The following is a 24,451-nucleotide window of genomic DNA, read 5'->3' as shown; positions in this document are numbered from 1 at the left end:
TTTTTATATAAAAATAAAGTTAACTTTATATTGTAAATGTTATATAATTTTGTTATTTTTTAATATTATATTTTTTCAACAATAATAACTTTTAGGTTGTTATTGCTTAAAAATTTAATGTATTGTATTATATTATAAGTTATAAATTATAAAATTTTTATTGTACTATGAAAAAAATAATTTAAACTTTTAATGATTAAAAATTTAGTAAATTAAATATTACTATTATAGAATAAAAAAAAAATTATTTTATTAGTTCAAAAATAACAAAAATAGTTTTACTTTACTTAGTTATAAATTAATTGTTTGTAAACCACTAAAATTAATTTGTATAATAAATTTATAATACTAATTATACAGTATAATTGATTCACATTTTAATATTTAGTTATTAATTTTTTATACTATACAATATTAATTTTTTATATGTATAGTATAATATTAAATACTACTAGAGTTACATTAAATTTTAATTATCTTATAACTAATCTATTAGTATATTATTAAAATGTAATAAATATGCAATTATGTGATTAAATCTATGTATAAACATATATGTGTTTGTGTGTGTGTGTGTTATATGATAGTAGATTATTAATCATAAATTAATTATTGCAATTGTTTTTTTTATGTGATACTATTAATAAAGTCATACTATAATTACCTCTATTTGAATATAATTTCTATTAAAAAAAACAAATGTTTTAAATTAATTCATAAATCTATTGCTGAATAACATTATTAAAATGTATTTTTATATATAAATTATATTATGTAATATACTATGCATTAGATCCAACAAAATATAATCAAAAAATATAAGTTTAAAATTAATTAAAATTGTATTATTAATACCATAAAAATGTAATAATTTGAATAATAATAAGCATTTAGTTTTAATATCTCTAAAAATTGTTTTGTTATTTCTTTAATTTTATAAAGCAATTAAATGTAAGATTTTAAAAAAAGTAAAATTTATTTACCAAATAAAATAAAATTTTCATTTAAATGTCACAATCAATATTTGAAATTTCTATTTGTTTGTGTTAAACCAAACACAATAAAATCTATTAATGTTAAAATAAAAATAAAATAAATATTATATTTAGTATAAATTGTTATCAAGTCCATTTGTATTTTGTTCACACATAAAAATAGCTAAAACTGAAATCATATTAGATATTTTATTGGTAATAAAACTATTGGTAATGTAATGTACTAATAGATAAATGGTATGATAAAACAATAATAATAATAAATTATTTATAAATAGTTTTTTTGCGAAATACTCTACAAATAGTTTTCAAAATAAATGTTAATAATTGTAACAATGAGTGTATGTTTGTGTGTGTGTGTGTGTGTGTAAATAATACTTTTAAACAATATARTTTAAATTGTATTTTTTAAACATGTAACAACAAAAAACTTTAATATAATACAATCATATATAATATAAATTTAACTTTTAATTTATTAATAGAAAAACTAATTAATATTATCTGTAACTAATACTTTGTTTTATAAAATAATTTAAATATTGTATTATTTGAAAATTTATTTTTATGTTTTTTTAATGCAAAATTTAGTTTAGTACATAATAAAATAAAATTTAAATAAATTAAAGATCTCTATGGAATTATCACATTATTAGAAAACAAAAATTTTAAAAAAGTCATTAAAATCTAAAAAATAGTAAATTTAAAATGACTTTTTATCAGTTGTATAAAAAATTGATGATAATTTATAAAATTTTTTAAGTAAAAATATAATGATTGAAAAAAAATATTTTGTGTGATATATTTTAAAAAAAGTATTGTACAATAATGTACAATGAATTTCATTGGCATTTATTTCAATATATAAACTACGATTACAGTATAAATATATACAGTATTACTACATCCATACGATTTTGAAAATTAATTATATAAAACTTTTAATAAAAATATATCCTAAAGGAGTTTTTATTGCAATAATAAGAAAAAATAAAAATTTAGACATTATATTACAATATAGTATATAATTTATCTCTTAATAAAAAAAAGTAAAACTTGTATCAATAATATAACTTTATTTTTTATTAATTTTTTAATACTAAATTTAATTAAAACATTTATAGATTTGATATTAAGCATATGCAAAAAAAACTTATTTTTATATTTTAATACTATTAATATAGAAAGTTTCTAATAATTTTCTTGAGAAAGTTTCTAAAAAGTTTCTGAGGAATAAATTTCTATAGAAATATAACTTTATTATTATACTATAGGATCTCCATATCTATAGCTATTGTACTATATATTAATGAGACACAATACTGTACATATAATATTATAATATATATAGTATAATCCCAAATGGGATCCCTATATAAATAATTATAATATTTAATTATTACTTGTAAAAACAATGTTACAAGTTGGCAAATATAGAGAACAAAATTAACATGGTGATCCCATAGATAGAAATTTGTTTTAGAAACTTTCTAGAAATTTCTCTATTATTTTATAAATTTTTTTTACCAACACTATATTAATAGCTAATACAGTAATAAACATAGTTTGTGTGTTTAATGATATATAAATTATATTAATGATATATTATATTATTCAATTTTAGGTTATTTCATATAAAAATAATTGACGAATAATAACAACTAATATGACAATTGAATATTTAATTTATAGATCTATAATACTGTATATTGTTATATACAGTATTCAATAATACAATAATAATGTAAATTAGAAATACTCAAAATGATTGATTTGTTTGCTAATAAATCATAAATATATTGTATAAAAATTTAATATCTGACAATAAAAATTATATATTTATTTAATACGTGATGTCAAATAGATTTTCTACTTAAAATAACTAAATTTTATAATATTAAATAAATATTTATAACATAACTTATTATGTTTATTGTTTGGATATGTTTTTTTGGAAAAAAATAAATTCAATTTATATAATATCGTTATAAATTATATATATATACAATTTTTACCAAGAACATTTTATATAACCAGACATTATTTTATTATATCAATTTATGATATTTTTATTTGTTGATATATATATATTACAAAATTTAATTTATATTCAATGTAATAAATTGAAAGAAACATTGTTTTAAAAAAATAAGATTTCTTACAATTATTTGTATTTTATTATTACAACAACAAAAATCATGTCTAAGATGTTGTAGTATTATTGAAAAATAATTTTATTTTATTTTGTTTTTTTTTGAAATCAATAAATACTTCAAAACAATCAATTGCTGTCATATATCACATATAACTTATATCAATAAATAATAATTTTTAATACATTAAAGTTTATATATAGAGATCACCGGGGAATTAATTGACACTAAAAGATAAAAGCCTTTCATCAACACTTGAAAAATAATAAAAAAAACAACATAAAAAACTTTTATATAGATTATACAATAATACAATGTAATAAATTTTTGTTAATATATTGATTATTGCAGAATCTAAGCGTCAAAATTATATACAATATATACAAAATTAAAAAATAATAAAATAAAATCACTTATGTATTATTCTTAATATTATTTAATAATGTATGCAATATAATAACTTTCAATTGTCATAATATAGCATAATAAACATTCAAAAATGACATTTTGACTTATACTTTATATATAGTATTTTAAATATAACTATTTATGTCAAATTTATTAAAACATGAATCAAACATACCATAAAATTGAATGTAAATGTAGATACAATATTAGTTTATCTATTTGTTAGTTACAGTAAGTCAAACAATATAATGCATAGTTTGATCAATGATTTTATATATGTTGGCATTTATGTATATAAATTTATGTCTATAAGTATACATACATTAGATATAATATATATATATATATATAAGATAAATGAAATTATTGAAGAGCCATAATATTTCTATCCATTTATTTAAGTGCCTAACATTTATTATTATATTATATATACAGTATTAATATATAGTGATATAATATTTATAATTAATTACATATGAATACTAATAATAATGTATAGAAATTTGATGCCATTTGTGTTATTTCCACTTAAATGACATTTTTTATATATAAGTATAACAAATCTAAATTGTTTGCCTTTTAATATAAAAAGTGCTTATAATTGGATAGTGTTTTTTAATAGTAAATTATAGACAAAAATTTTTATAAATAGTACAATTAAATGGATGACAAAATCATTTTTAAAAATAACATTATTTTTTATTGTTATTATTATTATTATTGCAATAACATATTTAGTTGACGTTTTATAGATTTTTAAATTAATAATAACAAACAAATAAAAAATCAATATAATTTATGTATTTTTGCAGTAAATTTAGTAAATCACAATTTAATGCTATAATTTAACTTTATTTGTAAATATGAAATTAATCTTTATATTAAATATTAAGCAATACATAAAATTATTTATACATTTATATAATATTAATTAAAAATTTAATAATTATTTTTTTCCATTTAAATTACTAATCCATATGTTTTGTCAATAATGGACTAAAAGTTATTATAAAAATTTTAATGATTAAAAATTATTTTTAAATAAAATAAAATATTTCAAAGTATTTAATGTAAAACATTATTTGAATATTTTTGTTTGAACATTTGAAAAATTAATTATAATTAAAATATTTGCTAATAATAGCAACATTGTTAATACAATACTAAGATAACATACATTAGCACATACCATATAGTTGTATAATTTATTTTTACGCTGAATTTAATATTAAAATAGATAAACATTAACATGTATTTTGAATAAAATAATAATAATAAATTAATATTATTATATTTTCATTATTTTCTATTATATGCTTCAATTGAAAACACTAAATACTAATAGTAAAAAAACAATAAATGATAAATATATATATATATATTACTGTACAGTATTTTACTAAATATTCTTCAATATACATGTTAGACAACAATAAAATTATCTTATATTCATACTGTTAGATATTACATATAGATATAGCTAAATACTGTATCTATTGTATTATTTAAAACAATAATCTTTATTACTTTTTTTGCATTTTATTATAGAATATTATGTCAACAATATTTATATTTATTGTTATTAACTAGTATTTGTATATTCTGTATGTTATTTTATATATTTAATAAAAATTTCATTGAAAAATATAAAATTTCATTTTTTTATATGCAAATAATATCAAATTACACTTTCAAGTATAATTGAGTAATAAAAATAAAAAAATAGTATCAAATTGTATAATTATTTTTTATAATAATAAAATATACATTATTTAAAAATAAATTAGAACTGTTGAATTTTAAAATATGATATTATGTATTTAATGTTTAATAATTTGAATAACAGCTAATATTGTAGTTTTATTTTATTTTTTAAATTAATCATTTTGCATTTAATTAAAAGTTAACTTTTGTGTTATTTAATATATATAAATATAATAGTATATAACTTATATATATATATATATTAGTAAAATAACACCGAATACACTATATATTCATATATATACCGTATTATGACTTTACAGTGAAAAAAATCAATAATTATTAAAACAATTTTGTTTCAAAAATTATAACAACAAAATAAATAGTTTTTACTATAATATTAATAATACTACTTGATATTTAAGGATCACAATAATTTACAGTTGTATAGAAAATTATAATTAGTTTTTTTCTATTATATACTCATTAATTTAATATTAATAGTAGAGTATTACTAGCTATTACTTATCATTAATTTTTGTTGAACTACAGAATATATGTGTTAATAATATTGTATAACAAATAAATAGAAAATATAATGTTTTTAGTATAACATATGTTTTAAATGATTTTTAGATAATTTTTTTCATATTATGTATGTATGTAAGTGTGTGTGTGTGTGTGTGTGTGTGTGTGTGTGTGTGTGTGTGTGTGTGTGTGTGTGTGTGTGTGTGTGTGATATTAATCATTAGTTTGTCTTATTATTTGTAAAGTGTATATTTGTATTAGACGTGCCAGTATTTCAAACACTTGTATATAGTATACAGTTTTATACTGCTATAAAATTTATAATAAGTATAGTTATAAATATAAATATAGTCAACAACAACAACAACAAAAATAGCAACAAATATTTAATATAAATTTTTTTTAAATGAAAGTTATATAACCGTGTATGATATATTATGTTTTATGTTAAAAGAAAAGTGTATATTATTATTATTATTTATATATTTTTCAAATAAATTTTTTATGTTGTTTTTATGCCATTATTCTTATATATTGATAATATAAATATTTTTGTAATATTCTCTTACAATACATTACTGTAGTTATAGTACTGTATTAAGTAGTTTTATATTGTGTGCAACAATGAAACGAAAAAAAATAAATAAAAAATAAAGATTTTCAGATAAATATAAATTTATATTTATATTAATACAGAAAAGTGGATAGAAAAAATATAAAAAATATAAAAAATCCACAAGATAAAATAATATTCAAAATTATAATACAATACTGTATAGTAAAGTCTATAAAAAAAATTTAAAAGTAAAAACAAATATTATTTTGTTGTTGTAGGTTTTGTCTAATGCTTTTACAAAAATATCTACATTAAGCTAAAAATTTATAAAAGAAATTTTTTTTAATAAAAAAATATTATTTTTAAATATCAATATATTTTTATATTTAGAATAATGCTTTTATAGTCAAACAAAATTTACATTTGTATTATAACTTATAATATATATATATATATATATATATATAAATATTTATCTATTAATTTTAATATAATATAATGCTTTTAATGTAATATATTTATTTAAAAACAATTTTTACATCTATTTTGTTAATGTCATAAAAAATAAATAAATGAAACTTTTGCTAAACGTAATTAGGTATTAATAAAATAACTCTTTATTTTAAGTGCATTTAATATTAAGGTTATAAATTAAAATTATATATATATATATAAATTTGCATTTTAAGTTGTAATTTATTTTAAATTTACGATTCTGCTTAAAAAATATAGTTTTTATAGTTATTATAATTTTATATATTATATATATATACTGTATAATCTGTAGAATATTAATATTTAATTATAATTAATTACTTATCATATACTGTCAAAAAAACTATATTAATATTAGAAATTTTTAGAAATATGACGATTTTTTACAAAAAAAACATCACTTTCATAGTATAATTAAAATAATTTCTAAAATAAATAAGTTCTGTAATTAGTAATAATGCCAAAAAACAAATACAAAATTACTAGCAATGATGTTAATTAAATAAAAATTTACAAAATGCTAAAATTACTTTTTAGAAAAAATATGTTTTATAACAGTTTTATTTAAACAATTTTGTTTAAATACTTTAATTAAATATACTGACGCATTAATAATTTTAAATAAATTTAGTTAAATAAAAAAAATAATATCTTTAAAAAATTATTTTGACTTTATGTTATTTTTTAAAAAAGAAAAAAATTCTTATAATAAACATAACTTTTGTTAACATATTAATATGATTTTAATGTAACATTTTTAAAAAAATATTTTTTTAATTTAATTTTGTAATACATAATTCATAGAATATACTGTATATGTTATATTCAGTTTACAATACAGTATACATTGAAAATTTTATATACTTTAACACATAATGTAAAAATTAACAAAAAATACTATACATACCAGTATATAAATATTTGAAAATTTTGTTTAGTATTTTTAGCACATTTTATTTTCGACAAATTTTTTATCATCTAGGTTAATCTAATTTTTTGTTTTTACATATTAGAAAAGACATCATTACTAATTATTACAAACGTAGACTCACACACACACACACACACACACACACACACACACACTCACAATATTAACTCAATTATTGTATTATTTAATATGTATATATTTATATACAGTATAGAGATTTAATTAAATATATTTTACACAAATTGCAAATAATTTATATCAAACAAAATACCATGTCTATGCAATTAAAATAAATATATAACATTAAACAAATAAAAATTAATAATAATATAATTTTTTTAATAAAACTATTTTATTAATTTTGCTAATTTTATTTTATTTCATTTGCAGTCAATACTATTTTTATGTTATAATTTTGATAATTATTTTTTTCTATTTAGTTGAGTATTACATAAAAATAAAATTGCACTAAAGTAACAAATTGTCACAAAAATACAAAACTGTGGCCAATTGAATAAATAGTAATAATAGTAAAAAAAATAAAATAGTAAAATAAAAATAAATAATACTACACTGATGAAACAGCTTAACATCATTTTTAGTTATCAATATAAAAATAGTGTTATTATATTTTTTTGTGCTAAAACTAAATGTTAGTTTAAAAAATTAATTAAAAAATTTAGTAACTTATTTTTGGTATTATTTTTAATTTTTTATATATCAATTTACTTTAATTTATACTAGTTTAATTGTTGAAATTTTATTTAGACAAAACAAAGCAGTTTATAATATATAGATATCTTATTATTTTATTTGCTATAAAGTCTTACTATAAATAAAAAATTTATTAATAAAACTAGCCGTTAGACAAATATACTGTAATTGTTTGCAATAATATTAATTTATATACAATACATGTCTAACAGTAAATCTAACTTATTATCATATATTTAATGCAAAAAAATATCAGATATTTATTATGACTTATTTTATGATTGATAACATTAAGTATTACTATTATTATTGATAATTAGGTTTTTTCTAGCATTTAGTGTTATTTTTTTCACTACTATGATCGCAGCATATGCTTATTTATTGTATGAAAATTTATTAATGTTGTTAGCAAAACAAAAAATTATTTAATCATTGTAATATATAAATTTAATTAATAAAAAATAAATAAAATTAAATATTAAGAAAATTACTTTTCATATATTTATTGCGTACAAGATATGACAAGAGTTGGCAAAAATTAGAAATTTTCAGAAAGTTTCTAATAGAAAATTCTGTCTATAGAATTTCCATGTTTATTTTGTTATCTCAATATATTTTAGCTTGTAAAAATACATTACAATTTCAAATAAAAACTATAAACAATAATATTAGTATTTTAATTAATATTTGAAGAAAAAAATTTAATCTATTTAATTACATCAAACTAAAAATATATTCAAATGATAAATTTTTATAATAAAAAATTTAATTAAAATTAGATAATTTTACTAATTATATATATAAGAATTTTATTTGTATTATAGTGTTGTGTAGATTATACGTGTATTATATCCCATTAATACAGTATATGTGGATACCATAGTATAATAATAAAGTAAAATTTCTATATAAATTTATTTCCAAGAAATTTACCTAGAAATTTTCTCTGGAAAATTAATTAGAAATTTCTATTTGCAGTATAATTATGTTGTAAAATTTAATGTACAGTACTGTGTGTACTATACAATTGTATTTATATGTACAGTATAATATACATGATCTAAATTAGTTATATAAAATATAATTTATATACTAAATTGATATATATATATACAGTATATATATATATAGTATAAAGTATTAGATAAAATCTAATTGTCAGTAAATACTGTACAATAATGTAACAAATGTAACAAATTGTGTACAAATCAAGACATTCAATTATCATGTCTATTGATTGTGTGAAATAAAAATTAATTATATATAAAATTAAGTTTCTGTTTATAGTATAATATAGAAAGAAAAATTCATTCACTTTTTTCTATCATTTTTTTAAAGACATTAAATTATAGTGTGAATCACAGAAAGTAATGTATTAAAAGTTTTAATAATATTTTCAACGATAAAAAAAATATATCTTATATTTACTAAAAAATTATATCATATTGTTGTTAACAGTAGATGTACAGTAAAATCAGATAAAGTCTAGTAATACTCTGTCTATACTGAAAATTATTTGATATTCAGTATGAGTTAAATAAAAAATTCAATAAAAAAATAGTGCTGACCAGTGATAAAGACCCCCTCAAGTGATCAATGAAAATAGTAGTCATTTATATACTGCTTTAGATATATATAATTTAATTAATGATACCTTTCCCTGGGAGATACTATTTTTTGTTTTCTTTCCACTACAACAATCATTGTCTGTGATATTATTGTCAAATCCCGTTAATTTAATCTTAATTTTGTTTTGTCGTTTTTTATATATATATAATATATTTTATATTAACATTGGCATTATTTTTTTAAATTTAATTTTGTTTTATTTTTGGGTTACTACAATTAACAAACACTATAAATATTGCTTATCCTCTCTCTCTCTCTCTCTCTCTCTCTCTCTCTCTCTCTCTCTCTCTCTCTCTCTCTCTCTCTCTCTCTCTCTCTCTCTCTCTCTCTCTCTCTCTCTCTCTCTCTCTCTCTCTCTCTCTCTCTCTCTCTCTCTCTATTTCTCAATAGGTATTATTATTATTATTACAATAGATACAAAATATATACACTATACTGTACATACTCTCTATACATTATATCATAATTAAATTGTATGTCCAGTTTAACTTAATTGTGTATCAATTGATTTGCTTCGACAATAAAATCAAAACAATAAAATCTATATAACATTTTATTTATTTATTATTTAATGTTTTAGCGATAATCTACTGTACTATAAATAATCATATTTAATAAATATAATATATATATATATGTATACAATATAACCCACAGCATTTATTGAATTTATATTGACATGTTATACATTTATATATGATAAGTATACTGGTAGTGTATTTTTTTGGTACCTTAATAAAGTTATAAGATATTGTATATCAAATAATAAAAATTGACAAATTTACTGATAAAAACTTTTTTTTTATATATATAAGCTATAATCCTATTAAAGTAAAGTTTGTAATGGCATTTCTAAAATCTTGTATTAGTAAAAAAAAAATTATTTTTTCTAAGAAAAAATATCTGTTAAAAGTTTAAAAATAACAAAAACAAATTTCTAGTATTTAATAATCTTAAACTTATAAATAACTGTATATAAAAAAAATTACATGGATTTTCAATTTAATTTTTAAGAAAAATTGTCTAGTATTTTTGCTAAAAAAAATTATTTAAATAACTCTACTCAATATTAATAACATTAGTAATATATTATATAAATTATTATGTAAATAAAATAATATAATTATAATAGAATATTATGTTTAATTTTATTGAAAAAGTTCTAATAAGTTTAAAGTTTTTTTTAAATAATGTAATTTCTATTTCTAATTTTTTTTAATTATTTAATAATAATTTGTTAGCTATAAATAAATGAATACTAAGTAATTAATTTTAAACCATAATAGTCTATATTACTATAAATACTTTCATTAAAAAAATTGATGATTTATTGAGTTATTGATTAAATTATATACAGTATATGTTATAATACTATATGTCATATTAAATATTATAATATAATTTATGATTAGTTTTTAATACTTTATTACAATATTGTATGTATATATTAAACAGAAAATTCTATACTATAAGTTTAGACAATATAAAATAATTTATTGATTTTCATAAATTATACAAGATATTTTTATTTATAACTATAAACAATAAATTGCCAAACATTTTAATATTAATAAATAATAAATCGATAAATAAATATCAGTATTTAAATAGTATAATAAATCTTTTTTACTAAATTTTAACAAAAAATGTATAAATTAATTTGACTAATTTTTTTTAAATGTTTAAATTGAATGTTCAAAATACAAATTATATTATCAAAAACAATGTATTTATAGTTAGTTAGATTTAGTAATTAATAGTTTAAATGTATAAATAAAAAATAAATTTGTTTGAACAGTAAGTTAATTAATTTTATTAGTTACCGAAAAAATTGAAGAAATGTTTTATTTAATTTATTTATTTTTATTTATTTAATTAAATTATTTTTTTAAAAATTTTATTTGCTAATTTTTTAACATTTAGCATAACAATTATTATTGATTTATTTAATCAATAATGTGTACAATTATAATAATTGTCATTATTATTAATAGTATTGTTGTTAACATTACTGTATTGATGACTACTGATTAATTAAAAAACATTAATATAAATCAAATACAGTAGATTGAAATTATTTTAACTAATGATTTTATTTATCATGTATCTGTATTAAATATATTTATATATAAGATTAATTACATAATAAAACATTATATAATATAATATTCAGTCACATTAATAATTTTAATACAATTATAATGATAGTTTTAGTCTCTCTCTCTCTCTCTCTCTCTCTCTCTCTCTCTCTCTCTCTCTCTCTCTCTCTCTCTCTCTCTCTCTCTCTCTCTCTCTACTAAATCATTAAATCTGTTTATCCGACAATAACTAATTTTGTCATCATTTTATTATATAATTAGCATCATCAATTATATAACAATTATTCAATTGATTGTTGACCTATATATACTTACTATTTTTAGCTAAAATCACATATACGATAAATGCTAATACTATAGATACAAATACTGTATTTAAGTGCTATTTTTAATTAATCAATCAATTTTATTGTATCATATATCATATGAAACTAAATAATATTTATTGTCTATTTTCCGTAAAGTTACATAAAAATAAAATGATTTTCTTATTTTATAAATACCCAAAAAGTAAAAACATTTTATAATACATTTAACAAATAAAGATTTTATTATTATTATTATTATTATACATTTAACTTAAATTTATTAATGAAAACAGCAAATAAGTAACATTTTATTTTCTAGAAAGTTTAAACTTACATGAATACAATAGTTTGTTTTTAAAATAAAATAAAATTATATACAATTTAAAACAATTACTAAACTACAATTTAAATATATGAATATCTATTGAGACAAATTTAAAATTATAATAACAAACAAATTATTCATACAATAGTATAATTATTATATATACTGTATATACAGATATATACACATGAAAATATATTGTAAATACAATACATTAAAATAAAATAAAAATTATTTTAAGTAGTCAATTTATTTATTATCTAGGGTTACCACAAATCAAGTCAAGAAAACTTTTTAAAATTTATTGATTATTTGTTCAAAGTTTTTATTTATTTAATTCACTTTAGTATAAAAGTAATTCAACTAATATAGTTAATTATAAAGATATACTGTAATTATGACAAAATCATAATGAATTAAAAATATTTTTTATATTAAAAAAACTAATTTCCTAATGTAAAAATTAAAATTTTATTTAATATTATAATTTATATTTAGAAAATATTTTAGTATATAAGCAAAATTAAAATTTAAAAAAAAAATTCTGAGATTTCAGATTTACAACTAATATTTGAGATGTTTTTGAGAGACAAAACAAGTCATTTTAAATGTTGTGAACTACCGATACAATCGCAATAATCAATAATATTTATCTATTTGTTATCAATGAAAATGATGGGTTCGGGTAATTAAACGGGAACTTCGGCCGCTTTATTATTATCATTGTTACTGCTGTTGCTGTCATTAAACCTACTCTTATCGTTGTTGTAGTTGTGATTGTTTTTTGGCGATTTCGGTAATTTTGGCGATTTCGGTGATTTCGGTGATTTATTTTTTGATGACTTCCGCTGATTGCTGACCCTACTGGACACTACTGACAGACGGCCGTCCAATTGTATGCCACCATTGGTCAGACATTGACAACGCATGTAATATGTTATGCAATATCGGAATCTAAAGTATAGAGTGTAAAGTATTGTGTAATTTATATAAAGTGTGTGTTGAAAATAAAATAAAATAATCTAACATTAAGATAAAGTTTTACATTACAGTACTTATTATTACAGTATAACATTGAGTAATGATTTATATGTAATGATTTTATTTTATTTTATATCACTTGTAATAGTCACGAATAATAGCTCAAATAGTTTTTATAGTAGTTATAAAATTAATATAATGATTATTATTGTTATATCAATATATTGCAAGACACTTTTTGTTGGGATTTACATATAAAAACTATAATTTAAATTTAATATAATAGAAACATGGTGAAATAGTATGTATTTATAAATATTTATATATAATAATTATAATATTTTACTGTACATTATGTACTGTAAAATACTTTAGTTGCGATACATTAATCAATACATTTATTATATAATATTGTAAATATAAATATCATATAACATCTTCTATTTTTGAAATAGTTTAAAGTTATACTATATTTTTATTAAATATATATAAATAATGTAAACATGTTTATTGTTAAAATTATATATATATAAAAAGCAATAACAACAAAACATATTTTGACAAAAAATATTTATATAACACATAAAAAATACAAAACAAATAAAAAAAACATACCTGCGATTCATAACAAACAGTATGATTGGATTGAACAGAGAGTTAGCCATTGCCAACCAATATATAGCCAAATAGATGTGTTTAATTTGTTTTAGTTTAATTATATCGGGCCACATATAGGTGCTCAAAAAATACGAGTGATATGGCAGCCAACATATACCAAACACACTTATTACTGATTTTTAAAAAATAATTTATTATAATAAAAATAATTAGAAATTAAAAATATTAATTAGAAATAATATCAATAATAAAAACAACAAAAATCTTAAACTATATATAAGTGATGACAAATACATACCGCATATCAACATACGGACCACTTTTTGTTTTTGTCGTATGAGTTCAGGTCCGAGATTAGTGTTGAGCTCGTTTTGCTGGGAGTCCCACAATACCTGACCCATACGGGTATAGGCGATAGCCATTGTCAGCATTGGCAATACGTATGTCAACAATAGAAATGCTATATTGTAGCTAAAAAACAAATATTATTTTGTTTAATATTATAATTATTATTAAATTAATATCACATGTATATTATATAATACAACTATTTACCAAATACTGTATAATGTAATAATAGTCAAAAATTATATAAGTATAGTATTGTTTTTTTTTTGGGGGAATATATAAATACAATTTTCTAGATAGAGACTGCTATCAATGTTCATATTATTTATATCCATTAATTAACTTTTAATTAACAGTCATTTGTTATTAAAAAAATAATTTCTAATTATGTTGTAAATAATTATGATAGTAACAAAAAAAATTAATAATATATGAATCATCACATTAATAGAAAATACAAAATTTAATTATATTTTGATTAGTGTTTAATACAAGAAATAAATGACATATAAAATTTCAAAAAAATATTTTTAGTATTTTTATGAATACAATATAATAATAATAATGAATAACTAAATATAATACTAACGCCAAATCAAAATTTGATTGACCCGACAGTCCGTCCGGCCATTCCATGAGACAGAGTAGACGTGTGGTGTGTCCGCCATAGGGAACCACATATATCTTAGAGAAAACAATGGCTGGACTGGCAAAAAATGCTGAACATAACCATATGAGACTTATGTTGACCAGTGCTCGGCATCGGGTCATACGGGGCTTCAATGGATGCACTATTGCTATGTATCTGTAATCATATTTAACAACAATAACAACAAAAATAATTAATTAATTAGAATATCAATATTTTTAAAAATCATTTATTTTAATTAAATTATATAATTTTGTAATTTTATATATAAAATTTAGAAAAAAAATATTATTAATATAAATAACATAAATCAAATATTTTCTAAATAACGTCTAGTTTAAAAAAATTATTGTTAAGTTATTTTTAAAAAATAATTATTATGATTATTATCTTTTATTATAAATTCTATTTCTATGCAAATTTCTATTTTATAAAATATAGTTTTTTTCAACAACAACAACAAAAATTCATAGTAAATAATGCACAACAAAATTCATATTTACATAACTTAATAAATCAGTTATGTTTACATAAACAACTATACAAATAAATATTTTTTTTTAAAAATATAATAATATAAAACTTTATTACAAGAAATTTAACATGAAATTCATTGATAGTAAAATTAAATACTAAAAAAAATGTTTTATTATTATTATATATTAATTATATTTAAATAAAACTTATTAAAAGTTTTTATAGTTATTATGTAATTGTTATTATTGTGAATTTAGCTTATTAAAAAATAACATAATTATTATGATAGACAAACGTGACATTTTTATCAAATTATTTTTAATAACTTCTATATAATTTTACAATCGTTAAATAAAAAAAATACATAAAATATTTCGTATAATTAAATTAAATATTGTTATAATTATTATTTAAATTTATTTAGTTTTAATGATGAAAATATATATTAATGTCTTATCGTATTAATTCAAAATTATAAGATACAGTACTAATATACTACTAATAACATAAAACTTAATTACATACATAATAATTATTTAAAAAATATTTTATTCAGTAGAAAATTTAATTTTATATTTTTACAATTAAAAAATATTTCACTTACGTTATCATAATTTAAAATATTTTAATAATTATTTTTATGGCAACTTTCTAATAATTTCATTTATAAAACTTGTTACATTGTCTACATATAATATTGTAAACTACTGTATATTAACTATTGTTAATAAACTCTATAATTTATATATATAATTTTATATATAAATAGTCTACAGTATATGATTTCATACATTACAAAATACAGTAGTATTACAAAGTAAAAGTGTAATTAAATTTATTATTATGCCTAACGTTAACCCTAATTATATACAACTAAAGTATAGTTAGTTAAAGTCACAATAAATAAACAACATAATTAATTAATAATAAAAGTTTATATTAAACTTCGCTTTTATTAAATAATTATAAAAATAATAAATAAGTTTAATGTTATAATAATAATTTCATTTTTAATTATTTAATATATTTCAATATTGCTGTCAAATATAATATTATACTTATGAATTAAAATTGAATAAAAACTCAAGTAAAATTTGTTGCTGGTTGTTTTTAAAAATTATTATATATTTATAGATAATATTCAGTAACTCAAATATTATAATTCAAGTACATAATAATTAAATCTATACTAATTACAAAAATACTCAATTTAATATAATAAACATTTAATATAAATTTTTTTTTAGTATAATTATACTTTAAATAATATCAAATAATATATTACATTATAATTTGTTTTGTTTTGTTTGTTTCATTTTTACTATATAGTATATTTGTCAGTTATATTATTAACAAATATAGTAAACATGCTAGATAAAAAAAACATTTTACTAAATTTAACTAGTACGTATACACATAAATATACGTGTACACAAATTATATAAGCTAAGTAATAATAATAATAATAATAATAATATTGCTTAACATGATAATTCACTGAGGCTTATAATGTCAATTTCGTTGGTATTATCATGGCAAATTTTTTATTTTTATTACTCTCTCTCTCTCTATATATATATATATATATATATATATATACTTATAATTTTACTATAATTTTGCTCAGCTAATAATAAAACCATATGATAGTTTGTTAGCTTAACTCGATAGGATTTAATATTGAAAAGGTTAAAACATACTTAACACACACACACACACACACACACACACACACACTACATACACATATATATACATATAAACTAATTTACACAAATACAGTTAGCTATATATTGGAAAAATGTAATATTTTTTTTAGCTTGAAAATCTAATTTATTTATTTTTTTTTTCGGTTAAAAATTATTCTATCAATCAATAATGAAATTTTTACAAATTGTTTAATGCATTGGAAAATTTTATAAAAATTTGATTTATATAAATATTAATAGATATTTTTTCGCAGAATTTTTTTTAAAAATATAACAATTTATATATAAATTATTTTTTAATAGATAAGTCAATTAAATATAAGCAGAATGTAAGTAATTATTGTTTATTATTACTGTATATTTATTAAAAATTTTAAAATATTAATAATTTATTATTTTGTTTAATAGCATATTTTATGTTACGTTAATATTGTATTAATAATTGTAATTATAGTTTATTAATGTGCAACTTGAGTTTTTTTATATATTGCTATAAATTATTTACTATTTATAAATTTAGTATTTTATATAATATTACTGAATTAATTGTGTATAAATTTTATATTGTTGCTATATTAGTATAGTAAATATTAAAATTTTATATTTTTTAAACTGTTGGTAACATAATATTATTTATATAATTGAATAGATTATATTGTTAATACAATTTTATATTGTATTTATCATATTTATTTTGTAAACCAATCATTGCTTCAAAATAATACGCTTTGCTTATTATGTATTATAATAATATTAGGTTTACAATAAAGATTAAATTTAAAAATATAAATATTTATTGCTAATAACAATGTATTTATGCCAATATTATATAAATCAGATTACATTGAATTCAATTAATGCATTTATAAGTCATTTAATTTTTTATATAATTATTAAAGCAGATTTTTTTGTAATTATTATTTAATCTGATTATTTTAATTCATATAACAACAAATATACTGTACGTCATATGTAATACTAAATTTTTAAAATAAAAATTTTATTTTTTCATAAATTTATGTTTCCAGTTAATGTCAAGTATATTATTATGTGTGATTGTTATCATTTACAATTTTAAAACATTAAGTTAAATGTTAAAGATTTTTATTTGTTTTTATTTATAATCTCAAACACCCAGATTTTTTTATATACAGTTTATTTACTATATATTCTTAAATGTTTTGAGCTTATAAATACAACTATCATAACTATATTTTTATAATTTATATCATATCATAATACATAAAGTTTACAGTATTATATAAATTATTTTCTATATTATTTTATTATACTTATATGCAGTATATATATAGAAAAACCATTATTTATTATTAGATTATTATTGTATATATTTATTTATTATTATTTGCAAAGATATACTATATATGTGGTGTGGAAAGGGATGACAACAACAACAACAAAAAAACTTACCGATCAATACTCATGACGGTTGCGGTGAATACCTGTTAAATCATATAAATAAGATATAATTTATATACAATAAAATCCAATGTAAATATACTATCAATATATATAAAAAATATATTAATTAAATTATATATATATATAATATTAATAATAATAATAAATGGTATATTTTGTTTAATAGATACTATCATTAGCAATCATTATCAATATTTAATTTATTTGATCATTAATTATTGTTGTTGTTGTTGTTGTTAATATTGGTTTAAATATGTATAACAGTTTGACATTTAATGAAAATCCCATTTTAACAAAAATATTTAATTAATTGGTATTGTTAACAAGTTTTATCTTGCTAAATAATAAAAGAAAAATAACAACAACAATAAAACTTAGACTATTTTAATCTTCTACTTTATACAGTATCTAAAAACAAGTTTTTATAGTATAAACTGTATATTTATAATTTTAGATACAAAAATTTTTTAAAAATATTAAAATCAGAAAATTTGTCATTTTTATTATATTTTTGTCACTAAAAAGTCATTTAATTTTTATTATAAAAATAAAAACAAAATAAAAAAAACAAATTTAATTTATGATTAATGTATGTAAACAATATAATAAATATATACCTAATTAGACAATAATGTTTATATAAAAGTTTTCTATACTGCTTTAGTTTATTTTGTTTTTATTGATATCATTTTCGGTATAATAATAATAATAATAATAGTGATAATAATAAACATAAGAAAAAATATTCTATATATCATATCATATGTCATATATTTACAAAACACGACTAATAAATAAACGATACATCATATGGTATAGTATTGTATACATAATTTGTTAACTAAAATGCATTTATATTATCTTAAATATTAAATTTATGTCAATTAATATAGTATGTTATTTATATAATTTAAGTACTCAAAAATAATATTTAAGTTATATAATATACAATGATTTAGTATATTATATAAAATTGTGTTTTTTTAGTTTTATTTTTGTTTAATAATAAGTTTTCTTTTTATTTAGCAATTAGGTATAATTACTTCCTATTAGTCTACATAATAATAATGATAAATTTGTATTGAATATTTCTATAGTATTTTGATTATGAAATTTTAAATAACTTTACAATAATAATAATTATTATTATTATCAACACTAACAACAACATTATAATCGTAAACAAAATATAACAATAAATAATAATTATATAATATAAAATAATGTTTATAAAGTAAATATTATTTTCATAGTAAATATAATAATTAAAAGTAAGATTCCAATAGATAAACAAGCATATGATATATAAACAAAATATATTAGAAAAAAACAATATATATATAGAAATATATTAATCATTTTTACAATAATAATAATAATCTAATAATAATATTAATATTAATAATAATTAATAACATACGGATGAGGCAATCGTCAAATTGGTAACAAAATTGTTGATCACACAGTACACTGCGGTAAATGGCCAGTGGCCGGTCAGCATAAACACAAAGTTAAACGTTGCGTTCAACGATACGGTTAACAGATCCGATAGGGTTAGGTTTAATAGAAAAATATTAATGACTGTCCGCATAATTTTTTGGCTCAATATAATCCATATTATCATCGAATTGCCAATAATGGCCAACATTACCATCAAACAGAATATTACTGACCATAGAAACACAACATACCAGTGCTCGACAAGCGGCTGATCACTGGAGCCGTTGTTGTTGTCCAGATCGTCAACAATGGTTAGATTAGACGGCGATGTTATATTCCAGTACTGGTTGAATATTTCTGTAACCATCGACTCGTTGATTGTACGCAAATAGTCTATACAGTCGACTCGTGTCGACAGTTCGGGAATCGGTATATAATAATACCGGTCCTCATGACTGCTACGCAATACACGTAAACAGTTGACAATCAGTTTTGTTGAAACTGGTAAAAGTCTTGAGGCAACTATCGATGAATTATTGTTTAGAAACAAATTGTTATTTTGTTTTATATGACTTTCCATTGTTAGTGAAAGAGAGAGAGAGAAAAAAAACTAATAATTTCACAAAAACTTAATGATAATGAAAATAAATATATAGTTTTCTCAAACTATTTTTTGTTGTTGTTTTTGCTTTATTAAAGATTTTATTTTTTTTTTATAAAAATCAAACTTTTATTAATACTTGTTGTTCGTATAAATCTACTAAATATATATAAATTAATATTAAAGTTAATACAGTATAGGAAAGATAGAAAAATTTTATTTTTTTAAATTGAAAAAATATAATGTATTTCAATTTGATGAAAACAATTGCAAAAATATAAAGTTTTTTATTATCTTTAGTATTGCTTTTTCTATTAAGTAATGCTGTTGTTTGTTAAATAATAGATATTTTATTTATTTATTACTATTATTTTGATGTTATATTAATAAAAACTATAATGTTCAATATATATATAATAGATATATACACACAAAATTATTTATTAATAGTTGAATATATAATATTCTGTATAATAGCCACGTAACATGAATTAATTATAATGTCAATATAAATTTATTTATTAAATATTTACAAATGTTTCACCAATTTTGTTGTTGTCTTTTTCTTATTTATTTATTATTAATACTAACAGTTTAATTATATTAATATTTTATTATTGACAGGAATAACATATAAAGTATATGATATATTCAAGAATAAAAATTTTTATTTATTATATTAAACTATAAATAGGTTAATATAGTATCAAAAATAAATAATAAAAATTCATTATATTTATCTCTATTATTAAGTAATTTATTGAAAATGTATGAATGAATTGAAACCGAAAATTTGTTTTTTTAACGATAAAATTGTCAAAAAAAAAAAACTAAAATCATAGACACTTTTAGTCACTATACTAATAGTAAATTATATTTTAGTTGTAAATTTTCTTGTTGTACACTCAATTAATCATTGTATTTCATATATAAATATTATTATTTTTTCAATAAACAAAAAATTACTTAAACTTATATTTGATTTATATTTATTGATTGACCTTTTCTTTTGTGGGATCTAAAAAAAAAGTTTTATATATTTATCTAATATTGTCACTTAATATCATAAATATAAAAAAAATATTGTATTGTATAGATATATCAAAATATATATCTATTTATGATATATATATATATATAGACAAAATAAAATTCACTAATAATTTACTTCATAACACTGATTAATGAAATTTTATATACTCTCATATATATACACATATTATTTGTTATCCGATATCACCATTAAATAAAAAAATAACTTATTGATACTCTCTTTCAGTCACACACACAAACATATATATAGTAGTAGTAATATATAAGCGCTTAAACACATACTGACAGCCGCTACGGGAGCACTGGTATAGACTGTCATCAAATCCTTTAAAATCAAGTAGTTTTCTTTTTTCTTCAAAAAAAAGTAAAATAGGATAGTCTTGCTATACAAACGACAACAACAACAACAAAAAACTTATTACTTGAAGAAACTCCATGCGCTCACCATTTAGATCCCTGTGCTCTCGTTATATTACACTCAACTGAAATAAGACTAAAAATATATATATTCTGTAACAAAACAAGAATATTCTCTATGTGTGTGTATGTGTGTGTCTGATATGAAAATAAAGGATTGTGCGCACCAGGAGTTTACTAAATGCATTGAATATTATATATTGAAAAAAATCTAGATGTATGTGTCTGTTTGTGTGATGATATACTGTATTAATAATTTATGCTACATAAGCTATGATGTAATCAAATCAACTATAATTTAGATATTTCTATGTATTGTTTTTGTTGTTGTATGTCAATTATTTTTATATAAAAAAACCAATGTGTTTTTTCTCGTATTAACATTATATTATAAATAAATACACTATAAATATAAATATATTTTGTAAGTCTCAATAATTAAGTGTGTATGTGTGTGAGTATATATATATATATATATATATATATGTGTGTGTGTGTGTGTGTGTGTAATTGAGTTTTGATGCAATTTACAATTATTTGTAAACGTAAATTAATTGTGATTATATTTATTTATAAATAATAAAGTTGATATTTTTAGATAATTGTTTATTTTATTTATTAAGTTTACAATTATAGGCTACAATAAATATAAATTATAAATATAATTAATTAAGTACAAAATAACTAACTTATTGTAATTAACTTTGAAATAACATAGATACTATTAATTAAATTTTAAAATAATAATAAAAAAAATTATAAGTAATCATATATCATAGTATAATTTAATAATAAATTAAACAAAATAATAATGAATAATAATGAATAAAATTTTAAACAATAATAAAAATTTAAGTTTCTAAATTTTAATTTATTACATTATATAATTATATATTAATATGATACTTTATATAATACTATTATATTTTGATTAAAATACAAATAGCATTTTTTTATTTATTGTAAATTTTATTTAGTTATTTTATTATAAATAACTAAAATATTTTTTAATTAACATATTTTAATTTGCACTTATAATTTATTATGTATTTCCATTATTTATTATTAAGATGCTAAATACTTAATAAATATTTTATTGTATTGCGAAAATATTATACGATTAGCAATTAAATTATTTACAATTATCAAATTGTTATGCATTACTAAATATTTTTACATATATATAATTTTATATTAGCAAAATTTTAAAGTTCAAATAATTAATTTTATTAAAGAAAAAAATAATAGTTAATAAAAGCAAACTGATTATTTATAATAGTTTATGACGTTAATATTAGCATTTTATTTATATATATATATATATATATATATATATATATATATATATATATTATATGATTTTATAAAAAAATATAACATATATTTGTAAATCATGTAAAATACTATTAATAAAAATAAACAAATGCTTGGAAAAAGGTGTAAATAATATTTACTCAATAAATCTAATATACAATCAAATATTTAATGATTATATAAATGTACTAAACATATTATATGTTTTTTAATATAAGTTATAAAATACAATATTAAAAGTTTCTTAAATATTTATATTTCAAATTGTTTTGTCATCTAAATTATCAAGGGTATTAATATTTATTTAATTTTAAACAGTATAAATTATAACAAACTAATAATTAATAGATTTAAAAAAACTAAAATTATTTAATAATTACAATAAAAATGTTTTTTTTCATAATTGTTTTTAAATAACTTCTTAAGTGAATGTTTTTTTATAGATTCATATTTTTATTTGATAAATAATTTTTTAAAATTTCAATTGTTTACATTTAATGTTTCTTAAAATATTAGATAATATATGTCAAATGTAAATACTGGGAAATTTATTAGG

The 24,451-nt window shown here is 17.5% G+C and overlaps 1 protein-coding gene across 1 annotated transcript; it reads right to left on the bottom strand.

The window, feature by feature from the left end:
• Nucleotides 1-13,429: 13,429 nt before the first annotated feature.
• LOC128958279 (tachykinin-like peptides receptor 86C) lies at nucleotides 13,430-21,090 on the bottom strand. Its single transcript, XM_054304095.1, has 6 exons — nucleotides 20,491-21,090; nucleotides 19,059-19,090; nucleotides 15,382-15,597; nucleotides 14,743-14,915; nucleotides 14,442-14,616; nucleotides 13,430-13,799 (listed from the first exon to the last, which is right to left on the bottom strand). The coding sequence occupies exons 1-6, from the start codon at nucleotides 21,088-21,090 to the stop codon at nucleotides 13,535-13,537; spliced, it is 1,461 nt and encodes a 486-aa protein (XP_054160070.1). The 3' UTR covers nucleotides 13,430-13,534.
• Between the last annotated feature and the right edge of the window lie 3,361 nt (nucleotides 21,091-24,451).

The sequence above is a fragment of the Oppia nitens genome, unplaced genomic scaffold (assembly GCF_028296485.1).
Source record: "Oppia nitens isolate AA-2021 unplaced genomic scaffold, nextdenovo-longstitch-racon4-pilon3 scaffold3_pilon_pilon_pilon, whole genome shotgun sequence".
Taxonomy (NCBI): Eukaryota; Metazoa; Arthropoda; class Arachnida; order Sarcoptiformes; family Oppiidae; genus Oppia; species Oppia nitens.
The sequence above is the reverse complement of the archived record's forward strand: the minus strand, read 5'-3'. Positions and strand labels throughout refer to the sequence as shown.

Coding starts and splice junctions, on each gene's coding strand:
- LOC128958279 (XM_054304095.1), bottom strand. CDS start 21,090: ATGGAAAGTCATATAAAACAAAATAACAATTTGTTTCTAAACAATAAT. Junction 19,091..20,490: donor ATTTGACGATTGCCTCATCC/GTATGTTATTAA, acceptor ATGATTTAACAG/GTATTCACCGCAACCGTCAT. Junction 14,916..15,381: donor CAATCAAATTTTGATTTGGC/GTTAGTATTATA, acceptor TTTGTTTTTTAG/CTACAATATAGCATTTCTAT.